The 20,074-nt window shown below is 37.6% G+C and overlaps 1 protein-coding gene and 1 long non-coding RNA gene across 47 annotated transcripts in view; one reads left to right on the forward strand and one right to left on the reverse strand.

Moving 5' to 3' along the window:
* KCNN2 (potassium calcium-activated channel subfamily N member 2) overlaps window positions 1-1,662 on the forward strand; it is a 712,042-nt gene extending 710,380 nt beyond the window's left edge. For all 45 annotated transcript variants that reach the window (XR_014838553.1, XR_014838556.1, XR_014838554.1 and 42 more), the window contains one exon: window positions 1,056-1,662. Coding sequence is in view for 40 of the 45 variants with exons in the window: in XM_085014292.1 (XP_084870418.1) it covers window positions 1,056-1,343 (288 nt within the window). In the remaining 5 variants the exon portion in view is untranslated. The remainder of the gene's footprint in view (window positions 1-1,055) is intronic.
* Window positions 1-20,074, reverse strand: part of LOC110259442 (uncharacterized) — a 425,304-nt gene that overhangs the window by 6,554 nt on the left and 398,676 nt on the right. For both annotated transcript variants that reach the window (XR_014838573.1, XR_014838571.1), the window contains exons 4-5: window positions 3,016-3,096; window positions 1,130-1,339 (exon numbers count right to left, since the gene is read on the reverse strand). This is a non-coding gene — a long non-coding RNA (uncharacterized LOC110259442). The remainder of the gene's footprint in view (window positions 1-1,129; window positions 1,340-3,015; window positions 3,097-20,074) is intronic.

Raw genomic sequence — 20,074 nt, forward strand, 5'->3', positions numbered from 1 at the left:
GGACCTCTTTCCTTCTCCCTTGGTAATCTCTGGAACTATAACTGGGAGTCAGAGTTATGAATACCCTCTGATTAAAACAACCAATTGCAGAAGTTGCTAAGGCACCAAAAGCATTTTCACATTTCAAACTATTTGGTGCTGCTTAAGCCATAGCCAACAAAGCGGATTGGTAACTTTAGCATCTTCCCCAAATTTTATTCTCAGTGATGCTGTGTAAAAATGCTATTTGACCCAAAGGAGAGCCTATAATTTGGAACATAGGATAGGCAGAAAGATATTTAGGAATTTTTAATTGCTTTAAGTTAAATTACTTAATCAAGTCAGTTTGTCCTAAACTTCATTATTATTCCACCCTCAAAATGTCTGCTACATTCCAATGCCATCTGTACCATTATGTATTATTCTTTAAATCAGCTTGTTTTTAAAAATCAGCCTTGCCCTCATTAATAATGAATTGAACATGCTAACTTTTCTAACAACCATTAAAATACTTACATACATATTATATCAAAACATGTTTGTCTATCTGTCCACCACCACCTAAAATCCTCAGACATACCATCAGCAAGACCCACATGCCATTTTCTGCAACTGGATCAAATTAATGCCTGAGATCTGGTATCTCTAAATCCTAGCATTGAACAGACACACTGAATTTACTTGGCCAGGTCAAGTGTTTGGTTAGCCGACCCCACTTGTTGCATTGCATGTCACCAAAAGGAGACCAGCCCTCAAGCTCTGAGAGTTGATAGTTTGCTTCCAGTTTGAGTTGGATTTTTGTCACTTCCTGGAAGGACTCCTGACTAATAGACTGATTCTTGAATTGCAGGGTCTATGCCCCATCCTTGTGCCAAGACACCCTTCTCTGTAAGACTTGCTTGCCTAAACTGCAGACCTATTGACTCTTGTTTCATGCTATATCCTTCCTATTGGACCTGACAGCCACTCAACTTAATCAGCTAGTCTGTCTCTAGAACCTAAACCTGGCCCACCATAGATAATGGTAGCAAGTGGAGTTAAACCTTCCTTCTTTGTCTCTCAATCTTGTTTTCCAGACCCAGAACATCATGTATGACATGATTTCTGACTTAAATGAAAGGAGTGAAGACTTTGAGAAGAGGATTGTTACCCTGGAAACGAAATTAGAGACTTTGATTGGCAGCATCCATGCCCTGCCTGGGCTCATAAGCCAGACCATCAGGCAGCAGCAGCGAGATTTCCTCGAGGCTCAGATGGAGAACTATGACAAGCATGTCCCCTACGATGCAGAGCGGTCCCGGTCCTCATCCAGGAGGCGGCGGTCCTCCTCTACAGCGCCACCAACTTCATCAGAGAGTAGCTAGAAGAGAATCAGTTAATCACAAAATAAGACTTTTTGCCATCATATGGTCAATATTTTAGCTTTTATTGTAAAGCCCCTATGGTTCTAATCAGCGTTATCCGGGTTCTGATGTCAGAATCCTGGGAACCTGAACACTAAGTTTTAGGCCAAAATGAGTGAAAACTCTTTTTTTTTTTTTCTTTCAGATGCACAGGGAATGCACCTATTATTGCTATATAGATTGTTCCTCCTGTAATTTCACTAACTTTTTATTCATGCACTTAAAACAAACTTTACTACTACATTATATGATATATAATAAAAAAAAGTTAATTTCTGCACTTATTTGTTTGGTCACTTGACATTTCTACAGGTTCACTTCTCACATTATTTTCAGAGTTGAAAGGCCGATTGTCTCCTGATGCCTCTTGATCATTTTTATTTGCAAAAGTTTGGCTCATGAAAAAAGTCTTTCCATTACTCCATACCCTAGTCACTAAGACTTTCTCTTGTGAAAAATTATAATCACAACCATTTGACCCATCCAGACTACTAGTCTTTTTGAGTTTACAGTGTCTCATTTCTAATTTAATTTGTTTCCAAATTATGTGAAAAGTACAGCTGTAACATCAAAGCCTGTAACATAAACTAGAGGCACAGATGCTTTTAAGAATGATTTTATTCCCAGCTTAGCAGCAAAATTTCTTGAAGAAAATATCAAAGTACACCACTGTCTGTAAACTTATGTTGCAGAATTTTAGATCAAACTACTTATTTCATCTCTTTCCATGTATTTATTATGAGGGGCCCATATGCACTCTAAGTATTTAGATTATACACATGCATATTCACAAAAATACATGTGGTTGCACAGCTCCTAATATAATAATATAGGAGCATAATCAACATAAAGGAGCATAAGTTTTAGCAAACATGTCACATACTACCTAGCAAATGGTATGTATTTATACATTTGGTACATGGAAGTAAATGGCATCTAGTAAAGTTCACAAGTTATATCATACTTGTTTCATGGGCAGTTAAGATCAGTTTCTGGGAAAGGGAGCTGGATAGTTACTACTGCAAACACATCCCTTTCCAAATTTGCTCTAAAAATCCAGCAGATTTAGAAAAATAGCAGTGTCGCTTTTCCTCACATGGTGGTTCCTAGAGCTCCTAGGAAGAGCTAATCTGCAGTGCTTGTGGTAACCCCTCACAAACATAAGGCTTGGGGTTCCTTTGTTGTGCTTCAGCTTAAGGATCCAGCATTGTCACCACAGTGGCTTGGGTTGCTGCTGTGGCACACAGGTTTGATCCATGGCCCAGGAACTCCCATATGCCATAACTGCAACCAAAAAATAAGGCTTCATTTGAACACCTATTAAACCAGTCCTCTCAGGTCAGCCTGAACCTAAAAATGATTCATTTTCAGAGAAATCTGCGTTTGCCTTCTTCCCTTTATTCTATACTATACCCTTTGTTATCTACTTGGCAACACTGTAAGTTGCTAGCATACCTAGTTATTTTTCTTCTTTAACACAAAACTGAACTATATACTTCATCGCCTTGCAGAGTTCAATGAATAACATCACTTTCAAAACTACTGTCTATAAGTGATGCAGAAATCAAACATATCCATTCAAGATGAAGGACATAAAAATGTGATTCCTTTAGATTTCATGAGAAACACTTACCATTTATCCACCCTTCAAAATGGATGAAAATAAAGCTCATTCACACATCTTATATATGTCAGTGTAGGATCATGACAAGGCCTGGAAATAAGTGAAAGAAAAACGATTAAGCACTGCTTTCAGGAGCACACTGCTTCATTAAATGAACTACAAAGTCCTACTCCATCAGGATGTATAATTCATGGATAAAATGTTCTTCTATGCATTCTGGGTAACATACAAAAATATTTCAGGTATTTGGTGTAAACTGTATATAAGGAAAAGAGAAATTGTGAGAATGATTAATTTCTTTCAATTGTTGCAGTTGGTTCTTATATATTCTACTCTACTGTGACTAAAAGGCAGAATAGTAGATAATTAAGTTTAATTATAATCCTTCTGATCAATTAAGCTCCACCATCCCACAATACTAGAAGACTGGGACAAGAATAATATATTGCTCCTCTTGTTGAGAGAAGGGAACGTGAGTTTTAATTTAGATTTCATTGCCTGGTGTTTATTCTCCTCTTCCCAATTAACTGAAGCTCATGTAGGATGTAATTCTTCAGTCCTCCAAAATTGATCTTACTTTTTTGGATTCTTTTATGCAAAGTATATGAAGACTGATAATGATTCAACAAAAGTATATGGCCTTTTGTTTCTGTATTTTAAGCAATACCAAGTAACCACAATTTGGAAGAGGAGGCAAGGACCCATCTATTGCATAGACATTGTGGTCAATGATTTGCTGCATGAACCCGACTTTACCTGATATTACCAAGCCTCCCCCTCCCCATGTGGCTTTGAACCCTAAGCAAAGTCCTCTGAGAGCTCCTTAAATAGCCACTCTGTGATAAGATCTATATCTTCCTCTAATTTAGACTTTGTTCTCTAAAATTTCTAATAATTGAGTCTTTTGTTCAACCTACCACATCCTAGCTTCTCTCTTTCCTCTATAGCCAATACAAGAACATGTGACTACCACAAATCATTGTGAATTACAATAGCACCAACTTCTTTAATAATTTTTTCTTCATTTCCCCTGCTTACACACAGTGTTGTGGGTTGTCCACTAGAAAGAAGATTCCATCTCTTAAAAAAATGATAAACCAAAATGATAACAGGTGGTAGATCTAGAAAATGTCTTATCTTTCTCCCTAATTTCACCTCTTTCAGCCAGTTGTTTTCCAAAAGACTCCATCAAAGCATCTGCAATAGTTAAATAATGTTTCAAAACGATAGGGGAATTGGGAGAAAAACCTGTTGATTAGGTTTCATACAATTCTTGAGTGATGGATTAAAATTTTACTGCTCTACTGCTTTTCAACTTTGCTTAGTCTTTGGAAATAGATTGACAACATGAAAAGAACAGAAGGTTAAAAGTCAGAATTGGGTTTGGAATTGAGTTCTACCACTCGCTAGCTCTATGTCATTGAACAGCCTTAATCCTTCTGAGCCTCCTTTTTATCATCCACAAAGTGAGTACAAAAAGACCCAGATATCAGTGGAGCTCTGTAAAACCTAGCATCTATTTTACCTAATCATGGTAGATTTTTTTTTATTATATTTCCAGTGTAAGGCAACAAACACTAAACATCCCCTTTACCTATCTTATTATAACTTTTAATACCTGGCAGTATAGCTTATAAATTAACCCCTCACCTAATTCTTAGAACAAATTACTGGACTCTGGATTCATTTATTCATTTCCTGATCCTATCGATGTTTTTTAATGTGATCCTGCAACATCAACCGGCATATAAGCTCTTCGTGATTCTGTCACATGCTTTCCATTCATGCCATCCCACAAAATCTCTCCTTAAAAATGATCCAGAAATGGGGATGGTGATGGTGCCACAGGCTTAGGACTTAAAATGCTTGATCGGGCGTGTGCTGTTACCATCAATCAGGACTTGGACCAAGGGGCTCACTTCCTTTTCCAAACCCATTCCTGTAGTGTGTGAGCCTTCACACAATTCTCCCAGGCTGTGTAATCCTCTCTGACACAGTTTGGTGCCGAATGGTCAAGTCAATCTATTCAGAATAAAAGGATCCAACTGACTCTATGACAGAGTACTAGAAGATGTGAGGTTTGGCACCCCTGCAAAAAGGGCTATGACATGAGGAACTTCCCCCCTCACTATCACTGTGGCAAGAGGCCCTGATGGTCATGCCCCTTTTCAGTTTCTTATGACAAGGTACAAAACAATCAAAGCCCTGTGAGTGATGCCTCATAATACTACCGTTAAATATGGCACAAGTTAACGAATTCTGAAGTAGAAAACATAGGTAACTGCACAGGTGTTCCCTATCTCAAAGGGTTAGAAATATTTTGAATTTTCCCCCAGACTTGGCCTTTGCTCCAGTTGTGGGTTTTCCTCTGACCCAGTGTTCTTGGCCCCCACATAGGAGTGGGGGGTGGGGAAGTTAAGTAATTACAAACTATCAAGATTTCTATCCTGGCCACGTTGAACCACTGGATTGGAGCAGGCTCAACTTGAGACCCAACTACAAGCTGAGTAGAAGGGAGGCGGTGGTCCCCAGACTGCAACCAAGCAGATACCTGAACAGAGGGATCGTATCTCTCCGGGCTTCCTACTTTTTTAGAAAAAACTATAGTTGATTTACAATGTTCTGTCAATTTCTGCTGTACAGCAAAGTGACCTGGTTATACATACATACATACATATATATTTTTTTCACATTATCCTCATGTTCCATCACAAGTGATCAGATATATTTCTTTGGGCTATACAGCACAATCTCATTGCTTATCCATTTCAAATGCAATAATTTGTATCTGCTAACCCCAAACTCCCAGTCCCTGCCACTCCCTTCCCCTCCCTCTTGGCAACCACAGGTCTGTTCTCCATGTCCATGAGTTTGTTTCTTTTTTAATAACCTGCCTCCTCTAGTCCTTCTTAGGAAAGCAACTCTAGTCTCTCTCCATAGCCCAACTATTTAGTGATCAATTTCCCTGTGGTCATCTACCTTGGCCAAAAAAAGGGGGGGAAAAGCCGGAAATGAAATATTTCTTGTTACTCAGTCCTATCATATATATATTTGGAATAGTGAAACCTAATTCTCCCAGCTAAGGGAAAAGCAGGAAAATATTTGAGGACTCTGAATTAGGTTAACTCATAAGAAAAAGGCACATGCACTGTAGGGTATTTTGTGTGTATAAGTGACAAGGGACTCAAATGGGTCATTAGAACAAACTGTGCTGTCACCTGCATCCTGGGTAATGCTACCTCTCACCTCTGCTGAAGTTGGGCAGAGTCACTGAGCCCTAAGTCATGCCGTACAGCACCTCACATGTTTGCAGAAACTGTGGCCACCAGCCCTCCTTGCACAGTAGATGAGGAGTAAAGATACCTGTATCTTCACTGTAAAGGAAGGATCAAAACTGCTTTAGGAATAAGATATTTGGTACAATGTACAACAAAAATCTAACACCTTCTGGTCATAACATTCGAAATCTACATTATTCTGTAAAAGACCAAAATTTTCACCATGTCACCTACCATGCCTTCAAGGGGGTACAGCTGAGGGTTTACACACATATAATGTGTTTACACTCAGATCACGTGTCACTCTGAGTCATAGGAATCTATGGTCCCTCTATCTTGTTTATTCCAACTTTCATTTGTTTTACTGCTTATAAATGGAATTGTTAGGTCGAACATTTATATTTTTTTGGACTTTGGGAATGTAATTCCAAAATTAGCCTTTTTGTAGAGAAAATCACAGCGCCTTAGAGAGAAAACTGAAAGTGAATAGATAAATTGTTTTATGTGAGCCAATATTTTCATTTTTGAGTTTTTAGGGGAAAATATAGATACTATGAGGAAATGTGCTTCCCTTAAATATGACTGCAATAGGGCACTTTTCTCTTTCTTTACAACTTTAATTTTATGCTACTTGTATATGTTCTAAAACATATTTAGGGAATTTGAGGATTATAATTAACTTAATGGAGAGCAGCGGTGATAAAGTGTCATTGCTCTTAAATCAGGCTGCCTTGGAAACAAAAGATAAAGAAATTTTTTTCCAGTGATTGGGCAATAGCCCTATTGTGGAATCCTTTGTACCTTCATGAGATTCTTGTTTCCTCTCTTTTCTAGAAAGAATCACATAAAGAGGATATTTTTCCTGTATCAGTAATAAAGAGGACTGAAAATTTAGTAAAAAGCCAAATCATGCTCTTTTCAAAAAGGAGAATTTGTTTTTTGTTACTTCGTTTTATTTTTGCTTGCACTCATGGCATATGGAAATTCTCAGACCAGGGATCTAATCTGAGCCACAGCTGCTACCTATGCCACAGATGTGGCTATGCTGGATCCTTAACCACTGCCTGGGCTGGGGATTGAACCCATGCCTCAACAGAGATTTGAGGCACTGCAAGAACAGAGCCAGTTCTTTAACCCATTGTGTCACAGCAGGAACTCCAAGCAGTGTTTGTTTTAATTTGAAGATTGTTTAGAGGAAAAAGCCTTTGCAAAGGTATTTCATAAAAACTTGTTTAGAAAAAGGATAAAAAGAAAGGTATAACATGTGTTTTTATTCTTGACTTTGATAATTAGAAAACTATAAATTAAAATGATTTTGGAAAAACAGAAAGCCCCAGAAGGAAGCATAAAAATGAGACAGTATAAAGCAAGCAGTCCAAACTAAAATGTAGCATGACAGCCTGACAGTAACAATGGTTTAATTTACACTCTTCGAGAAGAGAGACTATAACACATTAAGAGTGATTTAAACACATAATGCATCCATGTGCTTTTTACAAAAGACAAAAGAAAAAAATTAAAACTCAGATTACAGGGGATAAATTAGGGTACTGCAAACAAACAAAAATAGTGGCAATACTCATGTCAGATTAATGGAATTCAAGAGAAACAATATCAGGATAGCCATGTTAGATTGAGCACCAAAGAGAAAGTTGACGCAAACTGCATGCACTAAATTGCAAAGCATATAAAGCAAACCTATCAGAAATAGAAAAAAAAAATTGTTGTGGGAGATTTTTTGGACTCTTTCAGCCTGGAAAGATCAAATGCACCAAAAATTAATAGTCATGGTTTATCAAGAAAAATAAATATCAGAATTGCCTCAAGAACTAAGAGAAACATGAAAGATACACTTTTTAATACACAATCTGGAGGAAGTAGATAGGCATTCTTAAAAAGATAATATTGGACCCATACTTCACATCATGCAAAAGATTAAACTCCAAATGAATCAGTGTGCTCAGTGTGAAAACTGAAACTAAACACAACATGGGAAGATTTCGCTAAAACCTAGGTACAGTGAAATGTTTTCTAGAATCCAGAGGCAATAAAAACTGATGAATTTAACTGCATAAATTAACTACATAATATAGTACATAGCAATAGAAGAAGAGGTAGTAAGCAAGATTAAAAGAATCTGATAAACTGAAAGAAATGTTTGCAACATTTATCACAAAGGACCAAAAATCTCTAATATAGACAAAGTACTCCTAAAATTGACAGAAAAAGTTCTAAAACTGAGAGAAAATTTAAAAATGGGCAAAGACAGATGATTTACCAAAAAAGGACCAAAATAATTCTTCAACAAATCAAACACCATTCGTTTCATTCATAACAAGATAAACACAAACGAACTATTTCTAACCTATTCAATTGGCAAAAATTGAAAGGTTGACAGCCTAGTTTTCTTGGAAGTGAGTGTATAAACACTTCAAGACTTTGTGGGGCGGGGGGGAATGTAAAAGGATCTAACCCTTTGTAAGGAAATTTGGCAATATTTAAGAAAACCTTATTGAATTTCTTTTTGACTCAGAAATCTTTCTTTTAGGTTTTTTCTCTGAAGATTTAACTTCAACATTATGAAAGAGATACAAACAAGAGCATAAGTTATAGCACTGATTGTAACTGAAAGGCATCAGATATACTGTAAATGCTCACATTTAAAAATTTTTGTTCAAAATGAAATATTATGCAGCTGTGTAAAAGACCAAGGAATATCTCCAAGAACAGATAGGGAATGACTTCCAGGATTTATTGATAAATGTCAAGAAAGCAAAGTATAACAGTGTGTGCGCGTGCATGTGTGTGAGAAATAAGAAAAACACATCTATTTTTACAAAAAGAAATACTAGAAAGATGGGCCTGAAACAATGAAATTGTACACATACAGGGAATAGGTAGGAATAGGGTGGAAGGGATGGGGAGGCGTAGCTGACACTTATCTGTGCATATGAACAATCTTTACTTTTTGAATCATGTTAATATTTCTGTGCTTAAAAGTTTTATCAACAAGTATATGGGAAAAACCCTAAAAGATAATACAAACAAAATAAACAAAATACAACCATATCAAAGTGTGTGTTCTAGGAGGGGGAATAACCTTAGTAATATAACTTCTTATTTTGTACTAATCATAGACCTACAGAAAAGTTGCATAAAATAGTACAAGGCTTTCCTTATATCCTTTACTACTCTTTCCCTAATATGAACATCTTACATAACCACAGCATAGTTACAAAAACAAATTAAAAACAAATTAACACTGGTACAATATTAACTAATCTCCACACTTTAACTAAATTACCTCAGTCTGAAGAAATTTATTAAGCTTGTTTTTCTCAGTAGTGTTGGTTAGCATTTCTGAAACTACTTTGTGTGTATTGGAAGGTTGAGAAAATGAATAAATACATTGAGAACAGTGGGACCAGGCTTCTCACTGGTGGAGAAGGAAGTTACAAATGCGGGTATTAGACTGGGAAAAACCTAGTGGTATTGGAATGGAATTGGAGGCATCAGTATGGACTCCCAGATACAGAAATCGAGATAAATGTTTAAATAAACATATTTTTGTGTGTTTAGTTCCTAATTCCATTTACTAAAAATACCTAGAGTCCAAAAAAAAGGCTCAATTTAGCTCCAATCTTGCATTCTTAAATTCCACTAAACACTAAATATCATCCTCCTTGTAGAAATGCAGATTCCAAAAGTAAGGCAGAGAAATGTCAGGTAAGCCTTGACATCTTACGCCTAAAAGTGAGAAACATTCAAATGAGAACATGAGGACATGAAGGGCACAAAGACCAGCATAGGTGCACAAATCATGAAAACATAAATGTGACATAATTTGAGCATCAAATACTGATATTGATAATTTATAAACCGCTAATTTTTTTTTAACAAAAGGAGTGCCTAATCCCATGCCTAATAACTAACAAATCAAAATTCCTATAGTGGGTCGAAGTTGTGGAGAACAAAATGGATATTTGCATAGTATCAAAATATCTCCCAATATATTGTGCTACTAATTACAAAGGGTTAATGGTAATTTTACTGTTGAAAAAAAAAAAGTGAAGAAAAATCTAGTGGCCACTCCCTTAACCAAGTAACACCACCAATAATTGTGCAGACCAATGTCATGTGCCTCCTGATAAGATGTAATAAGGAGGACGTATCACCTATGTGGTGTTCCTGCCAGAAATGCATAGCTTGAATCTAGTGATGAAGAACTAGCAGACAGTCCAAAGACATAGACTTCCCCAAAAATGCAAATTGACTTTTTGAAAAAATTAGCTGATAACCCTTCAAAAATGTCAATTTTAGCAAAGACAAATAAAGCCTGAGGAAATGCTCCAGATTAACAAAGTCTGAATAGATATAACAATTAAAAGCAAGTCATCTTTCTGAATTAGATACTGGACCAGGAGGAAAAAACAAATTATGAAGGGCATTTATAGGAAAAATTGGCAGAATCTGAATATGGACTATGGATTAGGTAATAGTTTTATATCAATCTTAAAATGTTCTTACTTTGCTAATTGTATTATGATTATAAAAGACAGGTCACTGTTCTTAAAAAAATACACATTTAAGAATTTATCATAAGGGAGTATAATGTCTTCAACTTACTTCTCAATGTTCAGAAAAATGTCACCTGTTATGAGGCAGAAAATAGGGAGGTAGTGGGGGTTAAAGGGAGACTGATAAAAAGCACTATGGGAAAAAGTTAACAATGAGCAAATTTAGTTAAAAGAACATACTGACATTCTTTGTATTATTTCTGCAACTTTTTCTAAGTTTGAATTACAGACTCAAAGACTGAGAAATCAAATTTATATATACCAAAGGGGAAGTCTGGGTGGGGGGAATAAATTAGGAGGTAGGGATTAACATACACACACTGCTATACATAAAATAGATAAGTAACAAAGACCAACTGTATAGCACAGGGAAATCTACTCAATACTCTATAATAACCTATATGGAAAAAGAATCTGAAAAAGAATGGATATGCATAGGCATAACCGATTCACTTTACTGTACACCTGAAACTAACATAACATTTGTAGTAAGTCAACTATACTCCAATATAATTTTTAAAAAAATATATCAAAAGTAAAGTACACCGGAGTTCCCGTCATGGCGCAGTGGTTAACGAATCCGACTAGGAACCATGAGGTTGCGGGTTCGATCCCTGCCCTTGCTCAGTGGGTTAACGATCCGGCGTTGCCGTGAGCTGTGGTGTAGGTTGCAGACGTGGCTCGGATCCCGCGTTGCTGTGGCTCTGGCGTAGGCCAGTGGCTACAGCTCCGATTCGACCCCTAGCCTGGGAACCTCCATATGCCGCGGGAGCGGCCCAAGAAATAGCAAAAAAAAAAAAAAAAAAGTAAAGTACAATCAACAGGGGGAAGATATTATAAGAGTTCTTTACAAAAAATAAAAAGAATGGAATAGGTCTATATATTGTCATGGAAAGCTCTTGAAGGTATAGTATTACAGCTTTCTTTTTAAACCTGGAAAATAAATGAATTTATTCCCCAATTTCTGTAACACAAAATTATAAATGTCTCTGCATTCATACATATATGTGGAAGGGCTATTAGAATCCATACCTCTCCTCTGGGGCTCAGTTCAATTTTTTTTTTTTTTTTTTCTTTTTAGGGCCACACCTGTGGCATATGGACATTCCTCCCAGGCTATGGGTTGAATCTGAGCTGCAGCTGCCGGCCTACATCACAGCCATAGCAACACCAGTTTTGAGCCACATCTGTGACCTACACCACAGCTCACAGCAACGCCAGATCCTTAATCCACTGAACAAGGCCAGGGATCGAACCTGCAACCTTGTGGATAGTAGTCGGGTCTGTAACTCACTGAGCCACAGAGGGAACTTGTGGGGTTCAGTTCAAATGCTACTGTCTCTGTAGCCCTCCCTGCTCTTCACCAGCTGAAAATAAATGCCCCTTGCTCTGGGTTCTCAGTTTCCACATTCTCTTCCTGTGCTTAACACACCTGCTTCCTGCTGTAGCTGAAACATACAAGACCCCTCCCCCATGAACAGAGAACAGACCAGGCTCATCTTGGCATCCCTGAAACCATCAGAGCACAGTGAGGTGCATATGCTCCGTGCCCATGAGCTTTTGTTAACTGCACAGAAATGCATTGACCTTGCAGCCAGTATCCTAGCAAGGACCCTTGGTTCTGATTAGAAGGAAAACACTCCCTGTCTCTTATGGGTGCATTTCTGAGTTCTTAGTGCTCTCGGGATATCATCAGCAGCAATCAGTTGATCTTCACCTAGAGCTTGATCTGGTGCTGAGGCTGCTTGCTGCCTACCAGCAGGCCGAATGCAGCAGAGAGCCACACCATGGCCAGGCGCTGGGGGATATTTGCTTTCAAACACTTAACATTTGCTTTGTGTTACCCTTTTATTAGGAAGATTAAAATGGAAAGGGAAGCAAGTGAGGCAGGGCTTTCTTCTTTTCTTTTTGCAAGAACAGCTTGTTTCCATGACATTTATACAGGGAGCTTTTTCTAAATGACAAGCAGATTGTTAGAAGATGTTATTTTCTGTCTCTTTGCTTTGGATCCTCACTTAGTGGGTGTAATGTAAGAGAGACAGCCTCACTAGGAGGGTGACTGTCAGGTATATGGATTCGGGAGGGGATCGGATGGGGGTTTGTTGAATCCTTTCTGTTGGGGTTGCTATAGCAGCAGCCTAACAGATTCTGGCTAGAAGTTGTAAGATGTAGTCGTGTTGTTATTTTTTACATGGAGTAACATTTCTGCAGATATAAGTGTCTGCTCTTTTTAGCCTTTTCTCTTAGGGAAGAAAACTGAAAGCTGACAGAAGCCATCCATGGGAGCAGCATAAAGTCCTGAGCACTCAGGCCCAAATGAATAGGCCAAGTTTAGGTTGATGCCGGGGACTCTCTTCTGCAGAAAAGAGGTCAGCCTCAGAACCTCAGGTCAGCCGTGACAGTAAATGAAGGGAATGCCTGGTTCTCCAACCCTGACCCCCACAACACTCCATGTAAGGGGTTACCATCACCCCCTACATTGTGCTGGTTACAAATTACTTTCACTCATCTTACCCTTTTGAAAGAACTCAGAGAAAACTAGCTTTATTCTGCATCAGAAATCTCTCCTCTTACTAAGCCCCTCACCATTCTCACTGTTATTGCCTTGGTTCAGGTCTTGTTACTGTTCTCATGGATCCAGCCAGTATGTCCCTGACAGCTCAGCATCTTATGTGGGGGGCAGGGGCTCTGGGGGGAGATAAACTACCTTACAAAACCTAACTTATTATGTCATTCCTCCACATGGAAGAATACAAGTGGCTCCCTGCTGTCTACAAGATAAATACCAACGTCTTTAGGTCCTTCACACCTACTTCCAAATGTCCTTTCTCCCTTGCATTTTTCCTGACTGCTAGCTGCACCCAAGCCCCACCTCCCAAGCATCCTACATTGTGTTCCTTACACACATTATGCATGGAATTACCACTATCTGCCCACAGACTTTTGTTCGTTTGGTCAGTAGAGCTTTTAGAAAATTATTTTCAGCTTGAATAACTTTAAACAAGCATACACTCTTTAGTTTTCCACAGGCTCCTTTAGTACCCCTGCCTACCCTCACTCCACTGTGCATATTTATATCACTGGCCCCTGGCCTCTGAAGGCATTGGAATGCATGCTTCTTTCTTGGGAACTGCATTTACTTCCTGATAGTTAAATCCCTACTGGTCATGATCTAGAACAAATATCACCTATCATTTTAAAACATTGTAAGTCTTGCCCAGGAAAGTGGGCTGCTGCAGTTGCCTCCCTCCTACTCTTCTCATTCCTCTACAACAGCACTGATATAACTATTATAATTAACCTACGTTTGTGGCCTTCTACTCAACTATACTGTCAGCTTCCATGGAATAAATCAATTTTAAAATTTTCTGTATACACACTGACTAGTAGAGTGCTGGACTACATGCAAATTAGTTAAATAAATGAACACAATTCTACAGGTAACAAACCAAGGTCTCAAGCTGATTAGGTGTATTCAGTGGCACAGCCCCTGTACCCAGCAATGCCTCAAGTTGAGTCCTGGTCTTCTAACTCCAAGACCTGGTTTTTCACAGGCCTGCACACTTCCAGAGCCTCAGAACCAAAAAGGGCCACTATTCCTTTGTTCTAGATAACTTTCTCCACTGCATGTAGCTGGGTCCTTACACCACAGAGCTCTCAAAGCTAAAACACTGATTAAGGCCATGTGATATTTGTGGTGGTGATGCTAACAATAAAATATTGCCAACTTTCTCCTTCCCTAACCTTCTAGGGGACATTTTGGCTGTAGGTCATTACTGTACCTCTATGGGCAATGGAATATAGGAAAAACAAAAACAATAAAATATTCCCCAACTTTCTCCTTCCCTAACCTTCTAGGGGAGATTTTGGCTGTGGGTCATTATTGTACCTCTATGGGCAATGGAATATAGGAGAAACAAAGAAAGAAGTCCAAAAAGGGGCTAAATGGTTCCAAAACAAGAAAAGATTTAGGAATGAAGAGATGAAAAAATGAGAGGGGAAAGAAGAGAAGCTACTAGGTCATGGGAGACTTGGTAAACAACATGGCTCAAGAGAAATTTTTAGGAAATTTTGCTATATATGAGGTTGTGTAATTTTCTGCCTCATACTTCCCTTGAAGAAGGCCTCCTTAGAGAATTTTCTGTGATCTCTTCTCTAGGTCATAGAAGTTATATTTGTGTTTATATGGGATATGCCACAGTGTTGTGTTATGCAAGACAATAGCATCCATGCTCAGGGCCATTTGGTGGCATATTATTGTTTCATGTTCAAACTTAGGAATGCAGTAGAGAGGAGGTGGCAGGTGAGGCAGGTATTATCATGGGCAGATTATTTTGGTCTTCTTGAAGAACTGACCTTCTATTATTACAAAATGACCTCAATCATCTCTAGTAATTCTGCTTGTCTTGAAGTCTTTGAAATCATTAGAGCTGAACTATTTTTCTTATGATTAATGTTTGCATGGGTATCTTTTTCTGTTTTTACTTTTGAATTATCTGTGCATTTTCACTTAAAGTGAATCTCTTACAAAGAACAAATAATTGGGTCTTACTTTTCATTTTTAATCCATTCTAGTAATCTCTGCCTTTAATTTAAATGGTTGGTCCATTTACATTTAATGTAATCACTGATGTGGTTGAATGTAGATCTACACCCTGACGTATTTCCTCTATTTTTTCTATCTAGATTTTGTTTCTCCTTTTTTATCTCCTTTTTGGTTAGTTGAATAAATTTTAGTATTCCATGTGTAAAAATTTAGGAATCACCTTATTGGACATTAAAGCAGAGGTCCAGGAAACCTACTTGATTTCCTGAGTTTCTTCCAAAGTCAGAAGAGATAGTACAAAAATTTTTTTTTCAGATCTTGAGTAAGGGCTGCCTAAAGGTAAGAGAAGAATCAGAATTCTCAAGGATGCTAAGAAGTAAGTTACAAGCAAAATGAATTAAAGAAAAAAGTCTTTGAGTGAAAAGCAGAAATTTTCAACCATGAAAAAAGTTGCTCTTCTGTTGGATAGGATTTATAAACCATGTTTTCTCATTCCCCTCCATCTCTGCTCCTCTGTCTCAAGTAAGAGAAAATGAAGCAATGCCTGAAAATCCTATGTAGACAATAGAATTCTTTGCTAATGTATAGGACCATTACTGTTTATCAGCTTTCTCTAATCCATCCATTTTTTAATCAACTTACTATCATAGCAGAGACATTCTTATACCCATGTTTCTTGAGACCTTTCATTCAGTAACTCTATTTTCCTTCCTTAAGATATCAGCATAGTACAACCACATAAAGACAAAACACTTTTACATTACAACTAAAATTATGCTTCCAACATGGCTCAAAGAGGTGAAGAGAACTACTCTGAAGGGCAAGAGATGACAAAATATTCAAATCAGACATGAGCCAGCTGAAGGTATACATGATATACACACACCTGCAATGTACTGGATGTGTAGTGTGCTCACCTTCCTCCACCTCTGCCATCAATTGACTGTGTAACTGCCCAGAGCATTCAAGCTTTCTGGTTCTCTAATTTTTCAAGTATACTTTGTTCATACACTGGAGTACTCAATATTGTGTTAAGACATCAGTTCTTCCTGGATTGTTCTATAGACACAATGGTATTCCATTAAAACCTTAGAAAACATTTCTGTAATGACAAGCTAATTAAAAATGTAAATGCAAATACAAATGACCTAATATAGCCAAAAAACAAACAAACAAAAAAGGCTGGAGGAGTCAAACTACTTGCTTTCAAGTTTTATTTGCAATCAGTGTGATATTGCCCTAGTGCTACAATATATAAATCAAGGGAATACAACATAGTCCATAAAGGTACAAATTTGTATTTATATTCAGAGAAACTATAGGTAATGTATGTATGTGTACGTTGTGTGTGTGTACACATACACCAAAATATTTAAGGGATAATTTTTCAACAACTGAGATTGAACAATTAGATATTCTCCTTTTTAAAAGGTAAAACTGATTCTTACTCAATACCACATATAAAAATTGGAAACTGGAGTTCCCGTCGTGGCGCAGTGGTTAACGAATCCGACTAGGAACCATGAGGTTACGGGTTCGGTCCCTGCCCTTGCTCAGTGGGTTAACGATCCGGCGTTGCCGTGAGCTGTGGTGTAGGTTGCAGACGTGGCTCAGATCCAGCGTTGCTGTGGCTCTGGCGTAGGCCGGTGGCTACAGCTCTGATTCAACCCCTAGCCTGGGAATCTCCATATGCTGCGGGAGCGGCCCAAGAAATCGCAACAACAACAACAACAACAACAACAACAACAACAAAAAAGACAAAAGACAAAAAAAAAAAAAATGGAAACTAAGGCAATGGTTTATAGTTTTACAAAGTACCATAGGGTTTGGTAATTCAAACATGAATTTTTTCTTCATAATCTTTGGCATGCTCTCTAACAATTACGTTCAAGACAATTGAACACTATCACAAGTCCAATGCCTTTCTTGGAGAAACTAAGCTCTATAAAAGCATCAGTGGAAATTCTACTTTTTACGCTGCATATATTGTACTCTTAAGGATAAAGAAAAATGTCACTGTTATACAGAGAAAATGCTTTGCAATTTCACTGACTATAATTACAAAGCCTACATTTGTTATGTATTTCATCATTATAGTCTTCAGCAACAGTGAGAAGATTTAGAAATTTGGGGGTTTTAATGTTATTTTGTTACCTTCATAAAACTAGCAATTTATGATACTTTAGCACCCAAACAAGCTGACAGCTACTGGCATTGTAGATTTAAGAATGCTGTACTTGGTGTAGTTAAAAATTGTTGAAGTCTGTTAATTCAGCTGAATGACCATTCTGATGTGCTTAACTATTCAGGTCATTATCTTCTTTATTGACATAGTCCATGTAGAAAAAAATAATAATTTTTTCAATTATCTGTAAAGAAAAATAGACTAATTTGTTAACTTCCATGCATGGCAGTAAGATATAGTTCATGTATCAATGATTTAAGAAAATATTGGCAAAAGTTAACAGTCATTTATTGGAAAGCTCTCATGTGTCTGATATTGTATTGACTATGAAATCCAAAAATGGGTAAGCCATATTCTCTTACGTAGGAATCCAGACATGTACCTCTGCATAGTTCAAGTGAAATGTACCTGAATTAGAGTAAATTAATTTTGTAATGGCTCCAGTTTTCTATTCAGGCTCTACTAATGTGACCTTGATCTCACAGATAAAGTAGTGAGTTTGGAATCAGATGACATAGCCAGTAGTTTATATGACTTTCTTGTCACATCACATCTCATCCAACTCCCTGACTAGAATTGTGGGGGCCTCTCACTGAGGAAATAGCACCATTTATCTTTGTATTCAAAGCCTCTAACAAAATAGCCGGTGCTGAGTAGGCACTAAACTAACTGTTGAGTAAATTAATGCTACCTTTTAATGCCAACCATCTAAGAAGTTATAGTTGTAGTTCTTAATCTTTTCCAATTCATGGACTTCTTTGAGAACTGGAAAAAAAAATTTTTTTCCCAGAGATATAGCATGTGTATGGTTATTTCAGAGGTACCCTGAAGCCCATCTCTGGCATATATATTAATAATTTCATATAGAATTTAAAAAAATACTTAGGTCTTCCTCTCTGTAAACTCATCATGGTATTTAACCTTATGATTTACATATTTATAGTTGCATTTAACCTGTTAGATCTCTATCTTTTTTGGAAGACAATATTGCTCTAGAAGGCTACTATCCAAATTATATTGGTTATATTTCCAGCTCTGTCATTAACCAGCTGTGTGGCTTTGGATAAGTTCCATAAACAATCTGGGCTTCAGTTCCAGACCTGTAAATTAAGGAGGTTGAACTAAGATTATTTCTAAAGTTCCTTATGGCTCTGAAATTCTCATTTCCAAAGCTCTGGCGTTTCCCTGATGAAGGAAGGGATGTGTGCAATGTAAAACTGCCTTGATGGGGAGGCACTAAACATCATAAAGATTCAACAATTTTTTTTAAGGTTATTGAAGTAAACCCTTTTCCGATATCTGCAGGAGTGCAAGAATCAGATGTGCTGGTTAGGCATGTGTCAATTTTCAGGACTCTTGAGGTATCCATTGTGAGAAGGAGTACATACCTTCTCTCCTCAGTGGCTATTTGACTTCTAACAAATCTCAGTACTGGGAATAGCTCAAAATTACTTCTGATTCCCAGGTCTAAAATAGGTGATATGGAGAACAGTTTGGAGATATCTTAGAAATCTGTACACAGAACTGCCATATGACCCTGCAATCCCACTCTTGGGCATCTATCCGGACAAAACCCTACTTAAAAGAGACACATGCACCCACATGTTCATTGCAGCACTATTCACAATAACCAGGACATGGAAACAGCCCAAATGTCCATCAACAGATGATTGGGTTCGGAAGAGGTGGTATATATACACAATGGAATACTACTCAGCCATAAAAAAGAATGACATAATGCCATTTGCAGCAACATGGATGGAACTAGAGACTCTCATACTGAGTGAAATGAGCCAGAAAGACAAAGACAAATACCATATGATATCACTTATAACTGGAATCTAATATCCAGCACAAATGAACATCTCCTCAGAAAAGAAAATCATGGACTTGGAGAAGAGACTTGTGGCTGCCTGATGGGAGGGGGAGGGAGTGGGAGGGATCGGGAGCTTGGGCTTATCAGACACAACTTAGAACAAATTTACAAGGAGATCCTGCTGAGTAGCATTGAGAACTTTGTCTAGATACTCATGTTGCAACAGAACAAAGGGTGGGGAAAAAATGTAATTGTAATGTATACATGTAAGGATAACTTGATCCCCTTGCTGTACAGTGGGAAAATTAAAAACATATATATATATACATAAAATATGAAATTTTTAAAAAGACAAAAAATAAAAAATAATAAAATAGGTGATAGCTTGTAGAAAATAAAGTTTGGGCAGAAACAGTCAAAAGAACTGAGAATGGCATTCAAAATATAGCATACTTTCTGCGAGACTAGGGTCTTTTCTTGGCATCAGATATAATACTTTGTGATATGAGTGCCTGCAGGACTGTATGTGGTTAAGTTCATTTTTATAAAATGCCATTTACATATTTCTCTCAACTCCAAATCCTGAGTGTCTTACTAACTCTCCCACAGAATAAAGTCCTAACGTTTATCTGTGCACATGAAGTCCACCCACCATCTGGCCCCAGG

Source organism: Sus scrofa, chromosome 2 (genome assembly GCF_054392235.1).
Source record: "Sus scrofa isolate SSC_HxYL_T2T_F1_AM1 chromosome 2, Sscrofa_HxYL_maternal_Yorkshire_Landrace_v2.0, whole genome shotgun sequence".
NCBI classification, from domain to species: domain Eukaryota; kingdom Metazoa; phylum Chordata; class Mammalia; order Artiodactyla; family Suidae; genus Sus; species Sus scrofa.